General features: G+C 36.2%; 1 protein-coding gene across 1 annotated transcript in view; it reads right to left on the bottom strand.

Annotated features, from left to right (window-relative positions):
* The window catches only part of HIF1A (hypoxia inducible factor 1, alpha subunit (basic helix-loop-helix transcription factor)), a 51,900-nt gene extending 29,276 nt beyond the window's left edge, over positions 1-22,624 (bottom strand). The window contains 4 exon segments of the mRNA XM_011978325.1: positions 42-187; positions 1,129-1,322; positions 22,523-22,558; positions 22,560-22,624. Of these exon segments, the coding sequence (XP_011833715.1) occupies positions 42-187; positions 1,129-1,322; positions 22,523-22,558; positions 22,560-22,624 (441 nt within the window).
* Positions 22,625-23,081: the final 457 nt, after the last annotated feature.

The raw sequence follows: 23,081 nt of genomic DNA, 5'->3' as shown, positions 1-23,081 counted from the left end.
TAAAAACATATAGGAGGGCTCTTAATATGTGTGCATTTTACCTGAGTTAATCCCATGTATTTGTTCACATTATCAGAAATGTAAATCATGTCACCATCATCTGTGAGAACCATAACAAAACCATCCAAGGCTTTCAAATAAAAGCAATTCATTTGTGCTTTCATTTCATCTTCAATATCCAAATCACCTAAAAAGGGCACAAGAAGAGGAAAATAATTAGTTAAAAAGTTGTACTTAAACGATATAATATTTAGATGTTTTTATAAAGTTTTCTTGCAGATACTTTAATATATACAGCCCTTTTAACACAGAACAGTGAAGGCCAGAAGCTAGAAAGACTATAATTAGATGTGCCAGCTGCTTTTCATGATTATTTAAAGTAATGCAGCAAGGCAAACCATAGAAGAAAGAAGAGTCATGTTTTTTATTTACTTACTATTATTATTATTATTGAGATGGAGTCTCACTCTGTCGCCCAGGCTGGAGTGCAGTGGCGCGATCTCGGCTCACTGCAAGCTCCGCCCTCTGAGTTCAAGCGATTCTCCTGCCTCAGCCTCCTAAGTAGCTGGGATTACAGGCACCTGCCAGTGCGCCCATCTAATTTTTTGTATTTTTGGTAGAGACAGGGTTTCACCATTTTGGCCAGGCTGGTCTTGAACTCCTGATCTCATGATCCACCCACCCCGGTCCTCCCAAAGTGCTGGGATTACAGGCGTGAGCCACCGTGCCCAGCCTGAGTCACGTTTTTCAAAGAAAGAAAGGTAGATGGAACAGGAGAAAAAGGGAAAAAACAAACAAACAAAAAGCCAGTATCTTATTCCTGACTAAAGCTTTAAAAGCAGGTAATAAAAAGGATGTTATATTAGAAAAGAATTGGGAGTATGTTTAAGAGAATAAAGCAAAACAAATTACAATGCAAAAAAAAGATTATTTCAAAGAATAACTGATAAGAAAAAATGAAGTTTGATAAAAATAGTAAGAATTACAGAAAAAATTTTAAACATGTACATATCACAATATAAGGAGATATGCAAAATCAAAACATTGCGACCACCTTCTAAAAATAATTTCTATTTACTTCTAACTTCTAATTTTCAGGCCTATTTCTACCCTTGTAAAATAACTCACCAGCATCCAGAAGTTTCCTCACACGCAAATAGCTGATGGTAAGCCTCATAACAGAGGCCTTATCAAGATGCGAGCTCACATTATGTGGAAGTGGCAACTGATGAGCAAGCTCATAAAAAACTTCAGATTCTTTACTTCGCCGAGATCTGGCTGCATCTCGAGACTTTTCTTTTCGACGTTCAGAACTTATCCTACTTAACAACAACAACAAAAAAAATAAGAGATGGAAAGTGTATACAAGTTAGTTTGCCTTAACTTGAATAAAACTCTACATTTCTGCTTATCACAGAAGGATTAGAAGATGCCATGTAATTAAGTTACATGGAGATTTGTCTACGAGATTAATGTACTTTTATAAAGGACAACTATACAAATTTTGGATTACTGCACACATAAGGAACTCTCACAAAAAGTCCAAAACCAAGCGTTAAACCTGTCGGAAGCAGGTGTTTCCTCCCCAGCATGTGTAACTGGAGAGAATGTTTTTATTTTAGGCAAACACTTAAAGTAGTCTGTACATCTAAGGCTGTAATTCATAGAATTCAAAAGTAATCCAACACAGAGAAACCACGACTAAGGCTAGAGAAACTGCCTAAAGTTGTACATAATAACTTGAAAACAGGAGTTGTTAGCAGGTAGAATGGTAATAGCTACAAACTGATTTCTACTCAAGTTTCTTTAGACTCCAGTACTTTCTCACCGTTTACCTTACATGAACAACACTAACAATAAGCTATAGGAACTGATATTAGCAGCTGTAAGCCAGTGCAGGTTGTCTCCTCCCTTAGCAGCCCCTTATCTATTACTGGCACAACAGGTGCCAAATAAATGCAGGAATATGGAAGAAAAAAAAGCTGTGGCACACACAATACCCAGAATTTAAAGGGATAGGTTAGCAAAGATAAAGGTGTCAATACAATGACATATCTTCAGGGAACTCTTTCAAGAAGGATGTCAGAGTCAGAAAGATTTTCATTGTCACACCAAGCAAATCTGTCATCCTTTGCTTAACTGCCTAGTGACATCTAATAGCTTCTTGAATATCAACAGTTTATGTATGAAAGGTTACCATGTGCCAACATTACCCTGTACTAGGTGCCTAGTTCTCTCACCACAACCTGTAAATAGGTTAAATATTGTCCCTATTTTACAAATGAAGAAACTGGCGTTCAATAGGTTAAAAGTAGCCATTATGTAGCAAATAGAATTTGAATCCAGGTGTTTTTTTACTCTAAAGTCTTTGCTCTTCCACTGTATTTCTCTTCTTAATGGGGAATGCTGCTTCTACTTTAAACATACACATGATCTCCTATGCCCCTGAACTCACTCCTGTTAAATAGGTTCTTCACCAAAAGTTAAAAACCGCTATTATGATTTCGTGAGCATTGGGCAGTATGCTAAATAAGGACTTTTAGCCAGCATTATTTTACTTAATCCTCCTTACATCCTGTGAATGAAGTACCTAATTGTATCCACCTTAGATCTCTCCTCCTTCCAAATGATCTGCAAAGCAGAAAGGTACAACCATAGAAGCAACATTCCGGACTAACAGGCACAGTTCTCAGCATATGCTCTTGTTACAATATAACATGTTGTATTGTGACAATAGCAATACTAATTTTAGCACTTAAGTTAATGTGCTTACAGGACTTTTATACTTTAATGAGGAATGTAAGCATGTTATTGAACTTTGATACAAAAAACTTCAACTCAAGCATGTAGATCAATTTAACTTGAGTACCTTGAAATTTAAGGTGAGCTATTAAAAACTATTATCTTCATCTGGTTAGATAGATGGTGGAGTAAAAAAAGGAAGAAACTATTATTACTTAAAACTGGTTATATGAATCTATATGAACTATAACTAGTTATATGAACTAGGATTTTCTCAATGCTGTACAATAAAAAAAATTAGTCACTGAGGCTACATAAAAATGCAAATGCCAGCAGTCTATTTTATTTTTCATATCGCTGCATTGTTCTCTGTAAATGTGTTCAATTTGAACTTAAAAATAAAATGTTATGACTTGATCTGTATAAGCAGAAGAGTAAAATAAAAAAAAAGTATGACAATAATAATTCCAGCATACACTGGAGTTCCATACACCATTCCCAGGATGGGGGGTATCTAGCAGGTCCCTATTGGCCCTAACAGAAACTCCCTCACTTCCTCCCCGACCCCCTTAAGTTGTAGGTGAGAGGCAGTGATAGCTGTGGGAAATAGCTTTCTATTTGGTTCAAATAAAGCCTCCAAAATAGAGTGATGATCAATTATCTCATGTTAAACCTGAATATTAGTTCAAATGCCAAAATCAGTCCAGGTGTTCTTTATTACCTAGGCTGGTCTTGAACTCCTAAGCTCAAGCAATTCTCCTGCCTCAGCCTCACAAAAGGCTCAAATTACAGGCTTGCGCCATTGTGCCTAGCCAAAGTATTCAGAATTTTATAAGCAACTTACCATATTTTTTCTGAACCACTCAACTGATGTAAACTACCAATAAATGACTACCCAAATGAAACACTTGGTGAAAAATTGAAAACCTTATAATACATGCTATATATGCCTTTTTTTTTTTAAATGGAGTTCTGATCTTGTCACCCAGGCTGGAGTGCAATGGCAAGATCTCGGTTCACCGCACCACTTCCCAGGTTCAAGCAATTCTCCTGCCTCAGCCTCCCGGGTAGCTGGGATAGCTGGGATTATAGGCATGCAGCACCAAGCCAGGTTAATTTTTGTATTTTTAGTACAGACAGGGTTTCACCATGTTGGCCAGGCTTGTCTTGAACTCCAGACCTCAAGTAATCCACCCGCCTCGGCCTCCCAAAGTGCTGGGATTACAGGCGCGAGTATATGCTTTAAAGGGTATCCAAGCAAGCTAACTATGGTGATGGAATGTCTCCAGTTCCTCTGAAATACATGTGTTGTCCAGAACTTTGAAGATAGCAATGACTATCCAAGGAGTGGCAATAAGCGTCTAAGACAAATCCATTAGAAATGTGAGGTTAGATAAAGCATCTAAAGGACAGTATATTTAAAAGCTAGTGTAGACTGAAAATAAGAATTTGAGCATGGGCCTGAATTTTGGAAGAAAACCAGCCTTCAAGAAAACAACTAATATAGAGTTGACAAACCTATATTAGATGAAGAAGGTGATAAAAATCATTAGGTCCTTTATCACACAATGAGTCTAGACATACACCAATCAGGAGATCTATAATAAAGATTTAATGGAGAAATTTTTATGATAGTCTTCATATGTGACTACTAGAGGTCTTGTAACATTTCTAAGTAAGCTTAAAGCTAAAGCTTCCAAAGTTCTTATGAGTTTCAGCATCTAAACTGCCCAGCTTCTTGTCTAGTCACAGGAAGGCTAATTTTATCAGTTTTATACCACAGAATTACAGTACTGACCAATAATTATTTCTGTTAGACCAAGGGGTCTAGGTCCCACAGAGATGAATCCTGTACTATCTGTTTTATTGCTTACATTGCACAACAGAAGATGTATAGATCAGAAAGAAGTACATCTTCTGCATGCAAATAAGGTCACTATATTTCTCTAAATTTTATAAATTGCATCTATTTTGTTTTTAAGTATAGGTCAAATGAAGTTCTGCTGCTGCTATGTTCTGCTACTGCATAAGGTACTGTTTCTGTTAAGAGTACAGTCAAAATAGTTTGTTTCCCCATTTCTATGACTGTTCTAGATCTAAAGCTGGGAGTATACTACTGGCAAAATAGCTCAATCTTTGTGGTACTGTAGTTTTTACATGTTTACTATTTTATTATTTAATATACAGTATTAGACACAAAAGTAACAATTATATCTTGAAATTATTTTGTATAGGAAATATATTTAGAAAAATAATTGAGCCCCTGTCTTATGAAGATTCTTGTGTACAAAGTTCATGAATAAGCAATAGCTGTTTATAGAGAATGTCTACTATTCTTCAGATTAAGAACACAAAACATTTGGTGCTTTTAGGTCAGTAAAAATTAAAAAAAATAAAAGGACACAAAATAATAGTAGGCATTTAAAGTCATCTTTCCATATTGCACAAAAAGCCTGTTAGCATTCCTAATTGTAAAAATATGTGACTTCGAGAACTGAAGTTAAACCATAACTATTTAAAATGTTAGCAGATTATCAGATTTATTTCTAATAAAGTTAATGTACCTCAATTCTATTATCTGGTGAAATAACTCTTTCTGGTCTTGAAGGTACAAGTTGGTTTTTGTTGTTTTTGCACTTGTGTCAGTATTTCTACAGGACTGACATTCTGAAGTGCAATTTCATGATATAAAAAATGTGCTACTGAAATTTTTAAAAGTACATAATAGCTTTCCAAATGGTTCTGTGCCCATTTTTGTCTCTGCCAGTTCATGAATATGTATATCAATTCCCCCATGGACTCTGCAATATAATATATTATGCATCTTTTTAATCTTATTAATTTCTGCTGCGTTGATAGGTGAGAATTACATCTCATCGTTTTAACTGCCCTGCACTTTTTAAAGTCGCAGGCCCAAGAAAAATACAAAGAAAAGTTCATGTTCACTCTTCAGTTGGCATTTTTGCCTGCAGTTTTATTTTCATTTTATTTTAGAGACAGAGTCTTGCTCTGTCACCCAGGCTGGAGTACAGTGGCATGATCTAAGCTCACTGCAGCCTCGAAGTGGGCTCAAGTGATCCTCCCTCTCTCCACCTCAGCCTCTCAAGTACCTACAGGCACACACTACCATGCCCAACTAATTCTGTTAAATTTTTTGCAGAGACGGAATCTATGTTGCCTAGATTGGTCCTGAACTCTTGGGCTAAAGTGATCCTCCTGCCTTGGCCTCCCAAAGTGCTAGGATTATAGGTGTGAGCCATCCAACCTTGCCTTTGCCAGTATTTTTAAATCTAAACACCTACGCATGGTGCTTACTATGTACACAGTGGTATTCTAAACATTTCTCACCTATTATTTAACTTTTATTATTATCACCATGTTACAGATAAGGACCCTGGCTAAATAGCTTACCCAACGTTACTCCGTTAATAAATGGCAGAACCTATATTCCACTCAAGCAGTCTGGTGTCCATGCGATTAAGACTATGCTGTCTCTCAAAAACTCATCCTAATTACCAAGGCAAGTATTTGTAAGTCTAGGCTATTATTATAAAGTTCGAAATTTGCCTACTTCACATACCAAAGACATAAAGGAGGAATTATAGAGGTTGGCTTCAGAATTTAGGACTTGACTTAAGCTATTCAGAGGGATTCAGAACCAGGCTCTTTCTTGGAGTTTGCTTATAAATCCAGAATCCTAACTGAAAAGCACCTACAATGGTGATAGATGCTCTCTGGTTTACTGTCCATCAGCTCTTCAAAGCAAGGCAATCCCTTCCAGTAACGCCAATCATTACAGGGAAGAATCAAAAGATGGTAATTCAGTCTACCCTATATACTCCCAGTAGACTTTATTTGTACAGAGCAGCTATTTCAATGTCTAAGTTCAACATTGTTGGTGTTTTACTTGCTCAACATTTGTCTGGCAGTCACAGAAACTTTCTTTTTTGTTTGTTTGTTTGGTTTTTTTTTTCCCTGAGATGGCATTTCACCCTTGTTGCCCAGACTGGAGCGCAATGGTATGATCTCAGCTCACTGCAACCTCTGCCTCCTGAGTTCAAGCAATTCTCCTGCCTCAGCCTCCCGAGTAGCTGGGATTACAGGCATGTGCCACCACGCCCAGCTAATTTTTGTATTTTTAGTAGAGATGTAGTTTCTCTGTGTTGGCCAGGCTGGTCTGGAACTCCTGACCTCAGGTGATCTGCCCGCCTCGGCCTCCCAAAGTGTTTGGATTACAGGCGTGAGCCACTGTGCCCGGCCCTTCCTTGTTGTTTGTACTCATTTTTAAAGTTCTTCTAACTTGTATTAGGCCAAATTAATGAAGAAAGGCTGAAGTTTTTTAAATATTAAAAACATTTTAGATCTCTACCTAAAGCTAATACACATACTATAATGATGCAGTCTCCTCACATGAGGTGATTTTCTGAGACTAACTGGTTTTTAAGTGGGAAGGGTTTTGTCCTCCAGAATTTTGTATGATGGTGGCATAATCACTGGAAGGTTAACTCTCAAGGTCTAATCCTCAAGGTTTTGAATTCCATCATTTTCCACAGGAAAACAAAAGGAAAATCCACCAAGTTCTTGGTTTGTATTTTGCAGCACATTTGAAGGAATTTTAGGAACTGAAATACCACCAAACAAATAAACAAAAAGTATAACATAATCAGTACTTAGTAAAACAACATCTCACATTTCCATAAGAGAATTCAGTTACTGTTCTTTTTCCTTAAATGGCTTTGAGCATTGTGTTGCTGTTTGCATAAGACTGTTTACTAACCTGATTGTTTTCACAGACTTGGGACACTTAGATCTTTGAATGTTCCAGCAAACATTCAATTTGGTGTCAGTGTGACATTAAGATATACTCCTTACACAGCTCTACTCTATATTTCACAGTGTGCTCAGTTAATCTACTTTGATTTTATTTTTATAAATCTAAATAATCTCCCTATTGTTTTAGAAAAAACTCTCCAACAGCTTTTTCCCCTGTCTGCCCCCACACCACAGCAATCAACAAAACAGAAGACAACTTCTGTAACCAAATCGGGAGGGGAGGGGTTCTCTCCACCACCAGGTGAGCAATCAGTTCTGCAGTGGACACCAACTGGGTGTCCTTCAATTCAATTCTAACACTATCTACCTGGAGATAGTGTCAGGTTGAGGGCTCAGGCCTCAAGACTGCCCCCTCAACACCAGTTGCAAGTCTGGGCCTCAGGAACTTCTGACCAATAGACTTGAAAAGTTGGGATTCTCACAAACCCGTCTTTGCTGGAGCAGCTCACAGAACTCAGGGAAAACATGTTCACCAGTTTATTATAGAGGATATTACTAAGGATACAGATGAAGAGATGTGTGGGGCGAGGTATGGGAGAAAGGATGCATCTATCAAGTACCATGCACTATGCTAGGTACTAGAAATATAGTGAGAAGTAGAACAGTCTTTGAGCTTAAATGGCCTCCCACTCCTTAGTCTACTGAAATAGTCACCTAATGCTTTATTCCCAAATGCTTGTCTAGCTGCATCGTGAAGGGCATTCAACATTTCAAATTCCTAGGCCTCACCAGGAATTTGAATCTGTAAATTCTGATTCAGTAGGTCTAAGTCAGGATCCCAAAATCTGAGTTTTTTTTTTTTTTTTGAGACGGAGTCTAGGTCTGTCGCCCAGGCTGGAGTGCAGTGGCCGGATCTCAGCTCACTGCAAGCTCCGCCTCCCGGGTTTACGCCATTCTCCTGCCTCAGCCTCCCGAGTAGCTGGGACTACAGGCGCCCGCTACCTCGCCCAGCTAGTTTTTTGTATTTTTAGTAGAGACGGGGTTTCACCGGGTTAGCCAGGATGGTCTCGACCTCCCAAAGTGCTGGGATTACAGGCTTGAGCCACCGCGCCCGGCCCCAAAATCTGAGTTTTTAAAAACTCCCAAGATGCATATGATACGTAAGTTTGGGAACCACTAGCTGATCATTATTGCCAACCACTATTACTCTGCTTTAATTTCTTTCTGAAACCATCACCATAAAGATCCTTCTAAAGTAAAGAAATTTGGTATTATGGCCTGATTAAAATCCCATTAAATGTACACAGGACAAGGTTTAATTATTTTAAAAGAAAGCCCTCCCTTACCTAGTTCCCTGTCCACCTCTTTATCCTCATCATTTTCCACATTCTCCAGTCACACTGCAGTTACTTAAAAGCACCAGTATTTCCTTTCTGGCTTGCTTACTCTACTCCTTCTGCTTGGGGTACCCTTCCCAATATCTGGCTTGGTAAATTTATGAGAGAAACTTTTAAAGATTTCATGCAAACATCATTTTGTTTCTGGTTTTTTTTTCCCCTGTCTTCCAGAACTGGTCCTCTCTGGTAGAACTGATCACTAGTTATTTGGCTATATTAATCTTCCTTTACAACCCTTAAAGGTTCTTGGGGGCAGGACACTGTCACACATTCATCTTTGTCTTCTCAGTAGTGATGTGCGTAAGTTTGACTTTGACATATTTGGCCCAAATCTGCCATGACTTTGATTTCTGGCACAGGACAAGTTGACTGCCCTTTCAACATTTTTTTTGGAGAATCTCTGATTTGTGCTTTATTAGTGCTCCTAATCATAATTAACCAGCATATCAATGTTAGCACTATTAAATAAACATACTATTTGAATTTACTACAATTATCTGGATATGCATTTTCAAGTATAAGCAAGCATACTAGATATAAGTTACAGTGAAAATCTTACATTCTTTTGTCTCCCTGTTTCTTTGCACCGCCGTAGTCTTTTTCCTGTAACAGCAACTAGAATAATCCTTTTAACAAGAAATCAAGTCATATCACTCCTCTCTGCTTAAAATGGTTTTTGCCTCATTTAGAGTAAAAGCCAAAGCCCTTCCAGTAGTCCATACGGGCCTCCACAATGGCGTCATTACCTCTTTGATCTCATCTTCTACCACTTTGCCCCCTTTGCTCATTCTGTTCTAACCAAACTAGCCTCCTTACTGTTCCTTAAAACACTTCAAACACACTGTCTCCTAGGGCCTTTGCACTAGTTGTTCCCCTTGCTAACCTAAATACCTAAGAGGCTTGCTTTTCCACCTTTTTCAAGTCTTTGTCCCAGTCTCACCATTATTGAGATTCCCTGATCACTGCCTCCATCTTGGTCCTCTTGCCCTGCTCTATTTTTATGAAAGCCTAAGTACGTATCTTACTTGTTTACTTATTTTCTACCCCACCAATCCACACCTACACTGGAAAGTAAGTTCCACAAAGGCAGAAACTTTTGTCTATTTTGTTCAATGAACATCCCAATCACCTAGAACAGTTTCTGACACATAAGAAGTATTCAATTATGTGCTGGCTGAATGTATGAATTAATAAGTTGAGATTCGATCACTAGTTGAAATACAAATATATATTTTTGCAAGAATAAATGCTACAATAACTGATTATGACAGCTAATTTTGTGTACAAAAACAACCATTTATTCATCTAGCCAAGTTCCTGGCACAGGAAAGCAGCTTAGTAAATGTTAACAAATGAATCGTGGAATAAATGTGAACATAGGGAAACACAGGCATTAGCCACAAGGTAAACATCACAGCCAGCAGTGCCATCTTCCTGAAGTAGAAAAAAACAGCTACTAATTAAAACAATCACCCAGCAGTATAACAATGAAAAGTATCACCATAAACCAAGGCAAGTAAGTGATCTTGCTAGGAAACAGATTTAGAGGTGTAAAGAGAGAGCTGAGAAACTAGAATGCCAATTTGCTGAAAAGAGTTTCAGTGTTTAAGATTAGTTCCCTTACCGCTTTCATCTACACTCATGTCTTTTACTGTTTTGTCCTAAGCTAATGTGGTCAGGAAAATGTATGAGTTATAGTTAATGTTCTTAACCATTAAATTATTAGTCGGGTGTAAGGGTGCACTCCTGTAGTCCCAGCTACTCAGGAGGCTGAGGCAGGAGGATTATTTGTGCCCAGGAGTTCAACGCTGCAGTGAGCTGTGATTGTGCCACTGCACTCCAGACAGAGCAAGACACTGTCTCAAAAAAAAAGAAAGGAACACTTAAACATCTTTATCATCTTTACGTCTTCCAAACCCAGGCAGAAATAGGAGTTTACTAACTTTGGTTTCCACAGTCTTTTTCAAGAAAGTGCTGTCATGAAGTTTTCATTAAGTTGATACCTAATCCTATTGCCTTTTTTTTTGAGACAGAGTCTTGCACTGTCGCCCAAAGCTGAAGTGCAGTGGCGCGATCCGTGATCTCCGCTCACTGCAACCTCCGCCTCCCGGGTTCAAGCGATTCTCCGGCCTCAGCCTCCTGAGTAGCTGGGATTACAGGTGCCTGCCACTACGCCCAGATAATTTTTTGTATTTTTAGTAGAGACGGGGTTTCACTATGTTGGCCAGGCTGGTCTCTAACTCCTGACTTTGTGATCCGCCTGCCTCGGCCTCCCAAAGTGCTGGGATTACAGGCGTGAGCCACCATGCCCGGCCAGCTTTGTTTTTTTAAGGAGGGTTACTTTTAGACAAGTATTTTACATGTATTATTGGAAGTAATATTAGTAGGATCTGTTGTTACATTTTCTACCTAGTAATTGTTGCAAAACCAGAATACTTAAAACATCACATGTAATTTTTTTAAAACCCTATCTCTACTTAATGGAAAAAATAGCAAAAACTTGACATTTCAAATTAAATACAAATTACATTTTCAAGACAGCTAGCAATCTATTATTATTTTGTCTGGGAAAATATCTTCTGAATTCTAATCAATAAACTTTAAAAATAAACCTTTAGGATACCCACATGTTAGAGAATGTTATAGATGTATTCAACAAATATTTCTTGATCACCTTCTATGAGTCTAACACTGTTCCTAGAACAGGACATGGTACAATAAACAAAAGAGAGCAAGCCCCTACCTTCACGGAGGTTATCTTATGGAACAAATGTATTTTTACATTGCTTGTTATTATCCAGCAATATTTTACCAGGGTCAATCCCTAACTGACAAAACACGTCACAGAAATTGTCTTTCCATTAAACCAGTTACCATAAAATTTCAGGATAAAAGCAAAGTCTATAAAAATTAATCTTTGCTTATACTAGATGCTACAATATAGTAGTATATGAAAAGAGCAGGCTATACAAAAAAAATTGAGTATGATTCCACTCCTCTGTGTAATGTATGTGTATAAATATAACCATATGTAGCTATACACACATATATTTAACTCATAGATGCACAGATAAAACCAGACAGTGATATACAATGTTAGTAAAGTTTACAAATATTAACAATACTAGTTTCAAGAAATCAGGATCACAAATTTTTTGTAATTTATTTTAACAAAAATTCACCATGAACTGACACTATCACTGTACCTGCATTTGTCAAAAAACTCTGAAAGAAGTAGTAATCTAACTTGAACTATCATATTTCTTTCCTACTGTATATCCTAAAGAAAAGTATAGACTGAACAGATAATTCAGTATCTTCAGTTTCTCATGTTAACCTAATTTTCAAATTTTGAAAATTCTGTATAATTTGAAATTCAAAAAAACAGATGAAATGGTTTGTTTATAAAGAAAAATGTTCAGAATGTATATACTTATTTTTGAAAGTAACTAAATTTCTTGCCTTAGATCATCATTACCTGAATGGCACAGCAACATCTCTCTTAAATATCTATAATTAAAGAAAAGATGGATTTATTCACCTTCCAATAACCTCACCAAAATGCTTATTTTAAATGTGATTTTCTAATGCAGTAAAATAAACAGGGGGAAAAGAATCACTGTTTTAAATTGGAGGGCTCATTCTGAAAATGAAAACTATATCACATCTGAAATAGCCATAATGTGTAAATTTTTCATTTACATGTTAATTACATTTATTAAGTAGCTAATACTTTTCCATGTGTTTACATTAACGTGTATTGAAATGTTATTTGTAAGAAGAATGTGCTTTTTGTTTTGGGATTATTCCTGACTGGTGATATAAATAAAATCTTTCCTGGTCCAGAATTGGTGTTGAGCCTCTCAACAAATCTTTGAGCCCTGATTATATATATTATATTGTGCCGGGTGCAGTGGCTCATGCCTGTAATCCCAGCACTTTAGGAGGCTGAGGCGGCCAGATCACCTGAGGTCAGGAGTTCGAGACCAGCCTGACCAACATGGAGAAACCCCATCTCTTCTAAAAATACAAAATTAGCTTTGCATGGTGCCACATGCCTGTAACCCCAGCTACTCGGGAGACTGAGGCAGGAGAATCAATTGAACCCAGGAGATGAAGGTTGTGGTGAGCTGAGATTGCACCATTGCACACTAGTCTGGGCAACAAGAGCGAAACTCCATCTCAAAAAAAAAAAAAAAAGTATTGTGCTAGATAAATAAAACAACAACGAAAATGTGTACGTAAAGCTTTTACTCTAAGATGAAGGTTCTCAAACGTCAGTTTGCATCACAGTTCCCTAGAGGAATTCTCAAAACACAGAATGCTAAGCCTTACTTCCAGAGTTTCTGATTTACAAAGTCTGAATGGAGCCTGAGAATGTACATTTCTAACGAGTTAGTAGGTGTTACCAATGATGATGATCTGGGGGCCACTCTGAGCCCTCTGCTCTAATAAAATACTTACGTGTTCTTCAAAAATGCCCGAAGAAGTAAAAGAGCAACACTCAAAACTAGTTTGTTATATACTTTCCTCTTTAAAAAACCTACCCAAATGCTTTACAAATACAGGAAATATATCCTCCTCCTAAGACATTAATACTACCACATACTTAGAACTTAGTAATTATAAAATACATTAACTACACTGACTAGACTATTGAATGGTTGACCTGTGGCATATATCCATAATCATCAATAGAACTTCTTCCCCCAAATATAGAAGGCCAAATCCCAACCCTGGAAATTCAAATTATAGGCTTGGCACATCTGTTTAAAAAATAATATCAACATAATCCTGATGAGCACTCTTAGCTGTTTAAAGTCTATGTTTCATCTGTGAGTGCTTGTAAAATTTACAGATCCCTGAGTTCCACCCCAAAATTACCAAATCAGAATCTCTGAGGAATGGGTCCCTGGAAATCCATAGAGCAACTAAACACTCAGGTGATTAAACCACAGAAGTTTGAGAAACATTAGCACGTCTTAAAGCAAAAGCTTAACAGGTAGGCCAGCAAATTTTGAAAAACGAGAATAATTTATTTTTATCTATAACCGAATACACATCCTATAATACACCATGTTTGTCAGGCGAAACACTGAATATAGCGGGTTTGACAATACTATGTAATGTGAGGTACAATTGCTAAGAGTAAGAAGCTAGCAGTAAAACTCGATAAGCTAGCAAGAACAAGTGTGTGTTTAGTAAAACTTTGCCTTAAACATGTAAGTGCATGAGTAGAGTTCAAAGATGACCTAATGAAGAATGTGGCAACTCAATTTTTTTCAGTTATCTGAAACAATTTTTTAAAAGTCACCTTTTAATACCTTCATGAATGCCACAAACATTCAAGAGTTAAGAATCACTGTTCATGGTTAAGAGCTGTGTATCACTGACTTTTCCCAAATTACCTACTCTATTACTCTTCTATCTTTGCATTGCTTCCTTCTCAGCTTGTAAATCCTTTTCTTTCTGTTTCCCTTATTTACATGCTCTTAGATGGTAACAGATCTAAGACTAGAACCTAAGAAGGTCGGTGACCCTAAACTTTGCGTGTATGTAGAAGAATGTGTCCTTGAAATAATTATTTGCTTAAATATAATAGAAGATGCATAAGTAATAAAAAAGCATTTACATAACAGGAAAAAACACACATGTCGAAATAAGGGTATGTAATAGAAAGCATACCCTAAAGACTTCTTCTATTAAATATTCAGCTCTAAACCTTGACCATGATGAAGATTCTGGAAATAACAAAAGAACAGCTCTCCTAAAGCAAGAGTCTCTGTTTTCCAACTATACTAATCCAGCTACCCAATATTACCCAATAAATTTTCCCAAGTGACCTTCTGATCCTGTTTCTTTGTCTTTAAAAAGGGTTAGGTAACACTATTAGTATGTGGCAGATCTCAGATTCCACCTGAGAATCTCCACCCTTTCCCCATTTTAATATGAAGCCCCATTTTTAATATGGCCCATGCCTTTCCACAAATCAGATGTTCAATATATAATTTTTGAATTAAAAGATTCAAGAAATTTGGGACTTTTTAAGAATAGAAGGAGAAACATGATATCTACCCTCAGATATTTGAAAAGGATATCACACAAAAGGCAGATCTGGTAACTTATGCAACTCCAGAGAGTAATAAATAGGAATTACAACATGGCAGTGCTTTGTTTAATAGAGTTAAAGCAGTGTCAAAGTTACATTCTATGAGAATTTTTAAAACGGTTTTCATTTTGATGGCATCTTAAAAAAACGCATATTCTAGATCATCTAAATGATCTCTCTATAGTTCTGTATACTTGCTTCAAGCCTTCTGTGTTTGAGGCTGCATTTGTTTATGATCAAACTGTTACCAAATGACCACTAAAAGGAACAAGGTTACATTTTTTAATGCAGTATATATACTGAGACTGAGGTCACTGGGTACATCTCAAAAATTCAGAGGATTATTTTGCTCCAAAAGAGATCTGAACATTAACCCTGTGTTAAGAAACACAGGAATAAAAAAGAAAATGAGTAGACTGTCTTGTGAGAATGTCATGTGTGTGTATGTCTACGAAAATTCTAAAAGCAGACTGGCCAATGCTCCTGTGGTGGTTGACATTAAATAACAAAACTCAAACCCAAAAGTCTGTACTTCGCAAGAACCTCAAACTTTAAAGTGCAGTGAACTAAAAATTTAAAAATGGAACATGCTATGAATGAATGAATGAACATCAAAAATGGAATGTTCAACTGTGGCCTAAGCCATCAACGATTCAATGCTATATCAATAAACTGGCTGCACAAATACCTGTTGAATAAATGAATGCACAATAATCTGTTATAGGACATAGTATAATAGTTACGTGCCTGAGTTGTGGTTAAGGGTTGAAGAAATTTTTTGAACCACTGAAATAAGTCAACTTAAATTATTCAAGAAAATATCCCTTCCTCCATTCACAGCTTTGGGGCTTTGACTACTCGTTTGACACTCTAACCATTTAAATATTTTAACTATGTTAGCTACAAAGGCAGGCAATATCCAACTTTCCTCTGCTAACAAGTTAAAAGACATTTAATGAGATTCTGGACACAAAGAACATGGAAATGTAAGCTTTCTTAATTTCCCCTCCTTTAACATCCCAAATAAATAGCTTTGAGAACATGTTTCTTCCTTCAGTATTACCACTATGGAAAATTATTTTAGAATAACATGTCTATACATAAACCAGTATAGTCTGCAAAGCCCAGATTTTCATGGAAAAAAAAAACAAAGTAAAGGAAAAGCATCAGTAACTATTCTGCCACTATTATTTACTCACTGGTGCTGAATAGCCTTCATCAGATTATCCCAAAGAAGGCTTGAGCGATTCTAAACCATGCTGAAAACAACAAATATTATAATATTATGAATATAGGGTTAGTTTCTACCTAATTAAGCCCTGACTTTGTGCCAAGAGCTGTTCTGAGTGTTTCATATGAGTTGATATATCATTTCATTCTCTTAACAATCCTATAAGGCAATCATTCTTATCATCCCAATAAAGCAACTTGTATAAGATCACACAGTAGACCTAAAAGTTCTAGAAAAATGTGCGATCTTAACACTTACTTAGTAAAGGATCATCTTTTTCTTGAGATGAAAACCCTAACCCATAGAAGAAATACTCAACTTCCCAAAAGTCATGACAAGAATAGTTGCAGAATGACTACACTTGGTAGAAAACTATAGAATATGAATTCAAATGACTTGCAACAAAAACTCATTCCTCATTAATTACAATGGTAGCACTGATCAAGAGTTCTGTGTATAATAAGATAATATTCTACAAGACAATCAAATATGCTACAATAAGACATATTTGACTCATGTAATCAGGGAACTCCTTTCACATGGCCAAGTAGGGCCAACAGGTATTCTTCCAGGAAACTTGATACACAGACACTAGAAGAGAGAGGGTTTTTTTTACATTTTTTTTTTCATTACAAACTGTAAGGCTGCAGGTATGGGGATGCTAGCCGTCCTCTTCCACACCATACAGACAGCCTGTCAGTGGCATAATAAGGCCAGCATGCAAATACAGCAAAGGTATACAAGCCAAGTAATATCAACACAAAAATCAAGGATTATTACACTCTGAGATCATTTAAGACTCTAGATTTGTCTCTTAAACTAAAACTAGATTGTGTTAGCCAATGACTACATTTTCCCCTCTTAAACTAGATTGAGTTGTATTTTGTTACTTGCAATAAAAAGAATCCTAATATACTTATCAAACTGCCAGTGTTTCAAATTTAAAACTTTAATGATGATAAAGTTCAAGAAAATGACACTCTAAAATACAACTAGTCAAACTTTCTAGAAGATAAACAGGCAATTATATTGAAAGCTTTAAAATGGATACTTTCTGACCCTGCAATTCTACCTCTTCGAATTTATTATTAAGAAAGAACTATGGGGCCGGGCATGGTGGCTCACGCCTGTATTATCCCAGCACTTTTCTCACTTTTTTGAGAATAGGTTTGATAAAAAGGCAATAATGGTAAAATATACTATATCTGAAATCTAGAGAGTATTAACAGCCATATACTATGTTAAGTACCCAACATTAATATTCTCTAATTTAACCATCACCACAATCCTACAAAATTCTGAGACCCTCACTATTTAGACGGAAAAAAATGTAGATGTAAATGTTTAAAAAGCAGGTTAAAAACAGTACTCATTCCCTAATCCTGCAGTTATTAACATACATATGTAACGCAGAATTGAGAAACAGTAGACAATGGTCTCTACATAGTGAAATAGCAGGTGATTTTTATTTCTTTGTGCACCTGTGTAGTTTTTAAATTTTTTCCTCCAAAATTTTTAAATTTTTAAATTTCATTAAACATTAAAATAGTTTAGCCAAATCAAATGATTTTAAACACACTCAAGGAACTCCTATTTAAATGGTATTCTATTATAAAGCAAAGAGAATAATCAATGCTCTTCTATTATAAAGCAAAGAAAATAATCAAGCCCCAACCTTGCTATAAAGTAATAGAATTTAAATATCTATATCAAGAAAAGTCAAAGGAGATTCTATAACTTTCTTCTTACCAATCAATGAATCTCAGAGAGACAAGGAACTAAAGAATTAAAACATTCTTTTTAATTTTTTTTTTTTTTTGAGACAGCATCTCACCGTCATCAGGCTGGAGTGCAGTGGCATGATCTTGGCTCACTGCAACTTCTGCCTCCCAGGTTCAAGCGATTTTCCTGCCTCAGCCTCCTGAGTAGCTGGGATTACAGGCATGTACCACCATACCTGGCTTTTTCTTTTTCTTTCTTTTTTTTTTTTATTTTTAGTAGAGACGGAGTTTCTCTGCGTTGGTTGGGATTGTCTTGAACTCCCAACCTCAGGTGATTCACCTGCCCCGGCCTCCCAAAGTGCTGGGATTACAGGCAGGAGCCACCGTGCCGGGCCGACAATATTTCTAAAGAAACCTTTTAAAAACCTGCATTCTCTTTGTTCATCCAATTATTCAATCATTGTCTCATTTGTTAATTCAAATACTTATTAAAAGCTCACTGTGTACACCAGGTACCAGTATTCACACCACAGATTTCTTTTTTTATTTGTTTGAAACAGAGTCTTGTGTCACCCAGGCTGGAGTGCAATGGGGCGATCTTGGCTTACTGCAACCTCTGCCTCCCGTGTTCAAGCAATTCTCCTGCCTCAGCCTCCTAAGTAGCTGGGATTACAGGTGCCCACCACCATGCCTGGCTAATTTTTGGTAATTTTTAGTAGAGATGGGGTTTCCCCATGTTGGCCAGGCTGGTCTCGAACTCCTGTCCTCAGGTGATCCATCCGCCTAGGCATCCCCAAGTACTGGGATTGCAAGCGTGAGCCACCGTGCCCAGCTCACAAATTTCAAATTCAGTCTACTTGGGATTTTGTCCATTGAAACCTACCCAGTTTTATAATGGAAACGGGGAGGGTAGAAATCATTTTAAAGAAATTTGCTTAGCATCTGAATTTACAAGACTCTTAAGAACAGAAACATATCCCAACCCTCAAAGACTTCAACTTTCACCTTTAAACCTTATGTTTCTTTTTAACCATAGTATTTTTCAGCTGGAAAAACAAACCCTTTCAGACTACTTGGAAAAAAAAAAGGGGGGGGGGAACACAGGGGACCTGTCCTTAATGAGTGAAAACTGCAATATTAAATACTAGACACTTTTAAATTAATTTGCCTAAATATATTGTGACTTTTCAAACAAGCGAAGAACTACATACAGTAAGCTATGTTCCATCAGTACATTTTCGCATTTATAAGACAATAAACTTTCAAAATCATATGTTGAAATAATCCTTATGGTTAAAACTGTAACCGGTTAAGGTGAAATTTTAAAATAAACACTCATAAATAACAGTTGAGATCACCAGAACAGCTAAAAGCTAACATCTTGGGAACAGTTTTAATAAAAATACATTATTTCAATTATTGTTTTAAATCTTAGAGAACAAATTTCCTAATTAAATTGGGCTTTATCAACAATAGAACAGGTGTACACTATTTCACCCAAAAAGTGTTTCTGTGAAAAAGTACTGGCAGAGCAAATCTAAGTCACTAGAAAAATTGAATTCTCATTTTAGAGGTACTTAATCTTCTTTCTGCTAAAGCTTCCACTGGCAAACTGTAGTTAGCTTTCAGCTGGTTATCCACAAACAAGCCCTTAAAAACGATCACTTCAACATATTAGATGGCTGAGAGAGAGAGAGAAAAAGAGAAGGAAGGAAAGAAAGAAAACAAGTGTTTAGAAGGATGTGGAGAAATAGGAACCCTTGTGCACTGTTGGTGGGAATGTAAACTGGTGCAACTGCTATAGAAAACAATATGGTGGCTCCTTGAAAATTAAAAAGGGTTACTATATGATCCAGCATCCCTCTTCTGGATATATATCCCAAAAAAGTGAAAGCTTAAGAGAGATTTGCAGACTCATGTTCATAGCAGCACAATAACCAAGATGTGGAAGCAACCCAAGTGTCCATTGCTAGAGGAATGGAGAAACAAAATATGGTACATATAATGGAATATTGCTCAGACTCAAAAAGGAAGAAAATTCTGACACATGCTACAATATGGATGAACCTTGAGGACATTACACTAAGTGAAATAAGCCCATCACAAAAATATTAAAACCCTATGATTCTATTTATATGAGGCATCTAGAGTAGTTAAATTTGCAGAAACAGAAAGTAAAATGGTGGTTGCCAGAGGCTGAGGAGAAGGGGAAACTGGGAGTTGTTTAATGGGTATGATTTCAGCTTTGCAAGATGAAAAAGTTCTGGAAGTTAGTTACACAATGTGAATGTATCTAACACTACTGAACAGTACACTTAGAAATGGTTAAGATGGTAAATTTTATGTTAATATTTTTAAACTACAATTTTAAAAAACAATCAAAAGCTGTAAGAAAAAAGCCATGAGGTAATCACAATTTTTGTTTTTACGAAACAAACATTTTTAATTTTGTTTTAGAAATTCAGGTTTTAGATATTAGATTTCTCTAAAGGGATGTCTGGCAAAAAGATAAGGGTTTATAAATTTCTACTGCAGAAAACATGAACATTAATACTCAATGCATATACAAAACAGTTAATTCTTGATGTGTCAAGAGACCAAGAGATATAATTATTTTTAAAATTCCAAAGCCTATCGTTAATTTAAACATTCTCACCATATTTTTACCAAAAATACTGAGCAACAAGAAGTTTGGCTTGTCTTAGTTCAAATTATCTTTCTAACCTTCCAGAGTTAAGCAGAAAACACATACACACACTGGGTAAAATCCACCCACTGGATAACTAGTCACAAAGTTTAAAAAATCAATTTCTTGATCGGAAACTCATCCAACACCACATTTAAATTTAGATTATGTTCTCCTTGTTAAGAAACAGACTTGTGTTAATCTTAGATAAAGGGATACAGTATTTCAAGTATCTAAATTTAAAAAATGATATATTAAGAGAAGGCATCTATGAACACACGATTTAACCCAAATCTTTAACATCCATGCACATCAATTTTTAATTTCACCACCAAACATAATGAACTATTTTGAGTTCTTCCGAAAAAAAAAAAAAAATCAGTCAAGAGACTAATTAATCCCCCTCAGCTTTCTATACACCACTCTTGACATACAAGAATAGAATATAACCACAAAATCTAAACCCTGAGCCCAGACACCATTAGAGCCATAGACAATGGCATTAAAAGGAAAGACAATGGAAGTTAACAGGTAGAAAAGCTGACATTCTCCAAACTGCACAAGATGCTCTAAAATAACTTGATAGTTCAGTAAATACGCACGTGTGGAAGAGTGCACTAATATAGACTTCATACAAATTGAGCCACAAAACAGACCAGTAAGGCAAGCTTTAAGTCTTGCCTTCAGATGGAACTCAATGGTCTTAACTCTGGAGAAATTCATAAGCAAAGGACAGTTTTTCTATCATGTAGCTGCTTTACTGAGAATATTTTATCAACTCATTATCTTTCACAAAGGTTAATTTTTACAAAATTGTCTAAACTTTGGCATCAAGACAAAAAATGTTTTAAGTTACTGCCAGTACTAAGACTGCAGTGTCTTGCACATATCTTGCTTAAATCAACAGTAAGACTAGAATGCTGTGTATGTTTGACTCTACATACACAGTATGTAAGTCCAGAGTAAACTCAAAGTTTTCTATTTGGGGAGAAAACACAGGGGTGAGGAATTGTGAAGGATGAGGCCTGGAGTAGAGAGTAGATCAGATGCTCAAGAAAAATAACTGATACTAGGTGCCAATATAACCCAAGGATGTACTCTTTTGCCCATTTTAACAGGAAAAAAAGCCCTTTTCAAGCTCTGGATCCAATGTTAGTCTTTTCACTTTCAGGAGATAGAAAAGCCGCATGAAGACACAGAAAAGAAACTAAAGGAAATAGCTGGAAGGACTAGCAAAAAAGAATTTTAAGAGTTGTGGAAGTTCAAATAAGAATTTTAACAGGTAACATCTATTTTCAAGTACACAGTGTCACCAAGACTCCTGCAATGGGCTAAGTGCTTCACAAGCATTATCTCATTTAACCTTTACAATAACTGCTCAGATGGCTGCTATTCTTATCATCACTTCAAAAGGAGGAAAGAGGCTCAGAGGCATTCAGTAACTTGCTCAAGCTCACAAGTGAAGGGCTGGGACCCTTAACTCAGAGGTATCTGCCTCCACATCCTATGCTCTTAACCACTATATACTGCTTCCTCAAACAAAAGGACAATCAAAATAGAAATACAACGAGAAAAGTTTGCTAATAAATGAAGAGAGCTTCTTGACTTTTAATGGCCAAAGTTAATGAAAGGAAATTAAGGAATATCTATTCTCAGAAATTTTACTTTAATGATTCAGTAATTATTTGTTTTGGAAAACTTTGAAGGAGTCTGGCCTGAAGCCTGAAACAGAATCATTACTCTCTTGACATTCCCTTAAAAATCTAAAAATCAAAACACATGTGCTATTAAGTAAGTTCAGTCCCTATAACTAGGAGGCAACATGAAATGTCCTATCTTAAATCTAAAATATCATAGCTATACCCATTTTCTATTCTGATTTCTTCCAATTCTTCAGGTTGAGTTTCCTAGACCTTCTTTTAAAAAGACAAATTTGTTTCCCAAACTCTGACATTGGGAGCTCATTTAAAATGAAAAAAAAAAAAAAAAAAAAAAATTGCATGAAGAAAATCCCCATCCCTCAAACTCTCAGTTATCTTTCAAAAAACTGTAAATTAGTTAGAAAAGGTCATCTATTATAAACAGCATCCAAAAATGCTGAGTAACCACCACTTATTAAGTGTTTAACTTAATTTTTCAGTTATATCAAGAACTTCTATATTAAGAAATGAATCCATCCAACCCAAAGTTGCTAAGTTTTCAAATGAGAAAATTTTGAAAGTAACAGATGAGCTGAGGAAAATCTAAGAACTCATTTAGAATTGGGGCTGATGAACAGCAGCTAATTTATTCATTCATTCATTTCAAAACTGCTTCTGATATTCTGAACTGATGAATGGCAAAGAAATGAGTTCGATACTGTATATAAAAAGGAATTGATTGGTGCATAATTTAATACATTATATTAAGTATGATTCAATAT

The sequence above is a fragment of the Mandrillus leucophaeus genome, unplaced genomic scaffold, assembly GCF_000951045.1.
Source record: "Mandrillus leucophaeus isolate KB7577 unplaced genomic scaffold, Mleu.le_1.0 Scaffold192, whole genome shotgun sequence".
Classification (NCBI taxonomy): domain Eukaryota; kingdom Metazoa; phylum Chordata; class Mammalia; order Primates; family Cercopithecidae; genus Mandrillus; species Mandrillus leucophaeus.
This window is presented reverse-complemented; position numbering and strand designations above follow the sequence as displayed.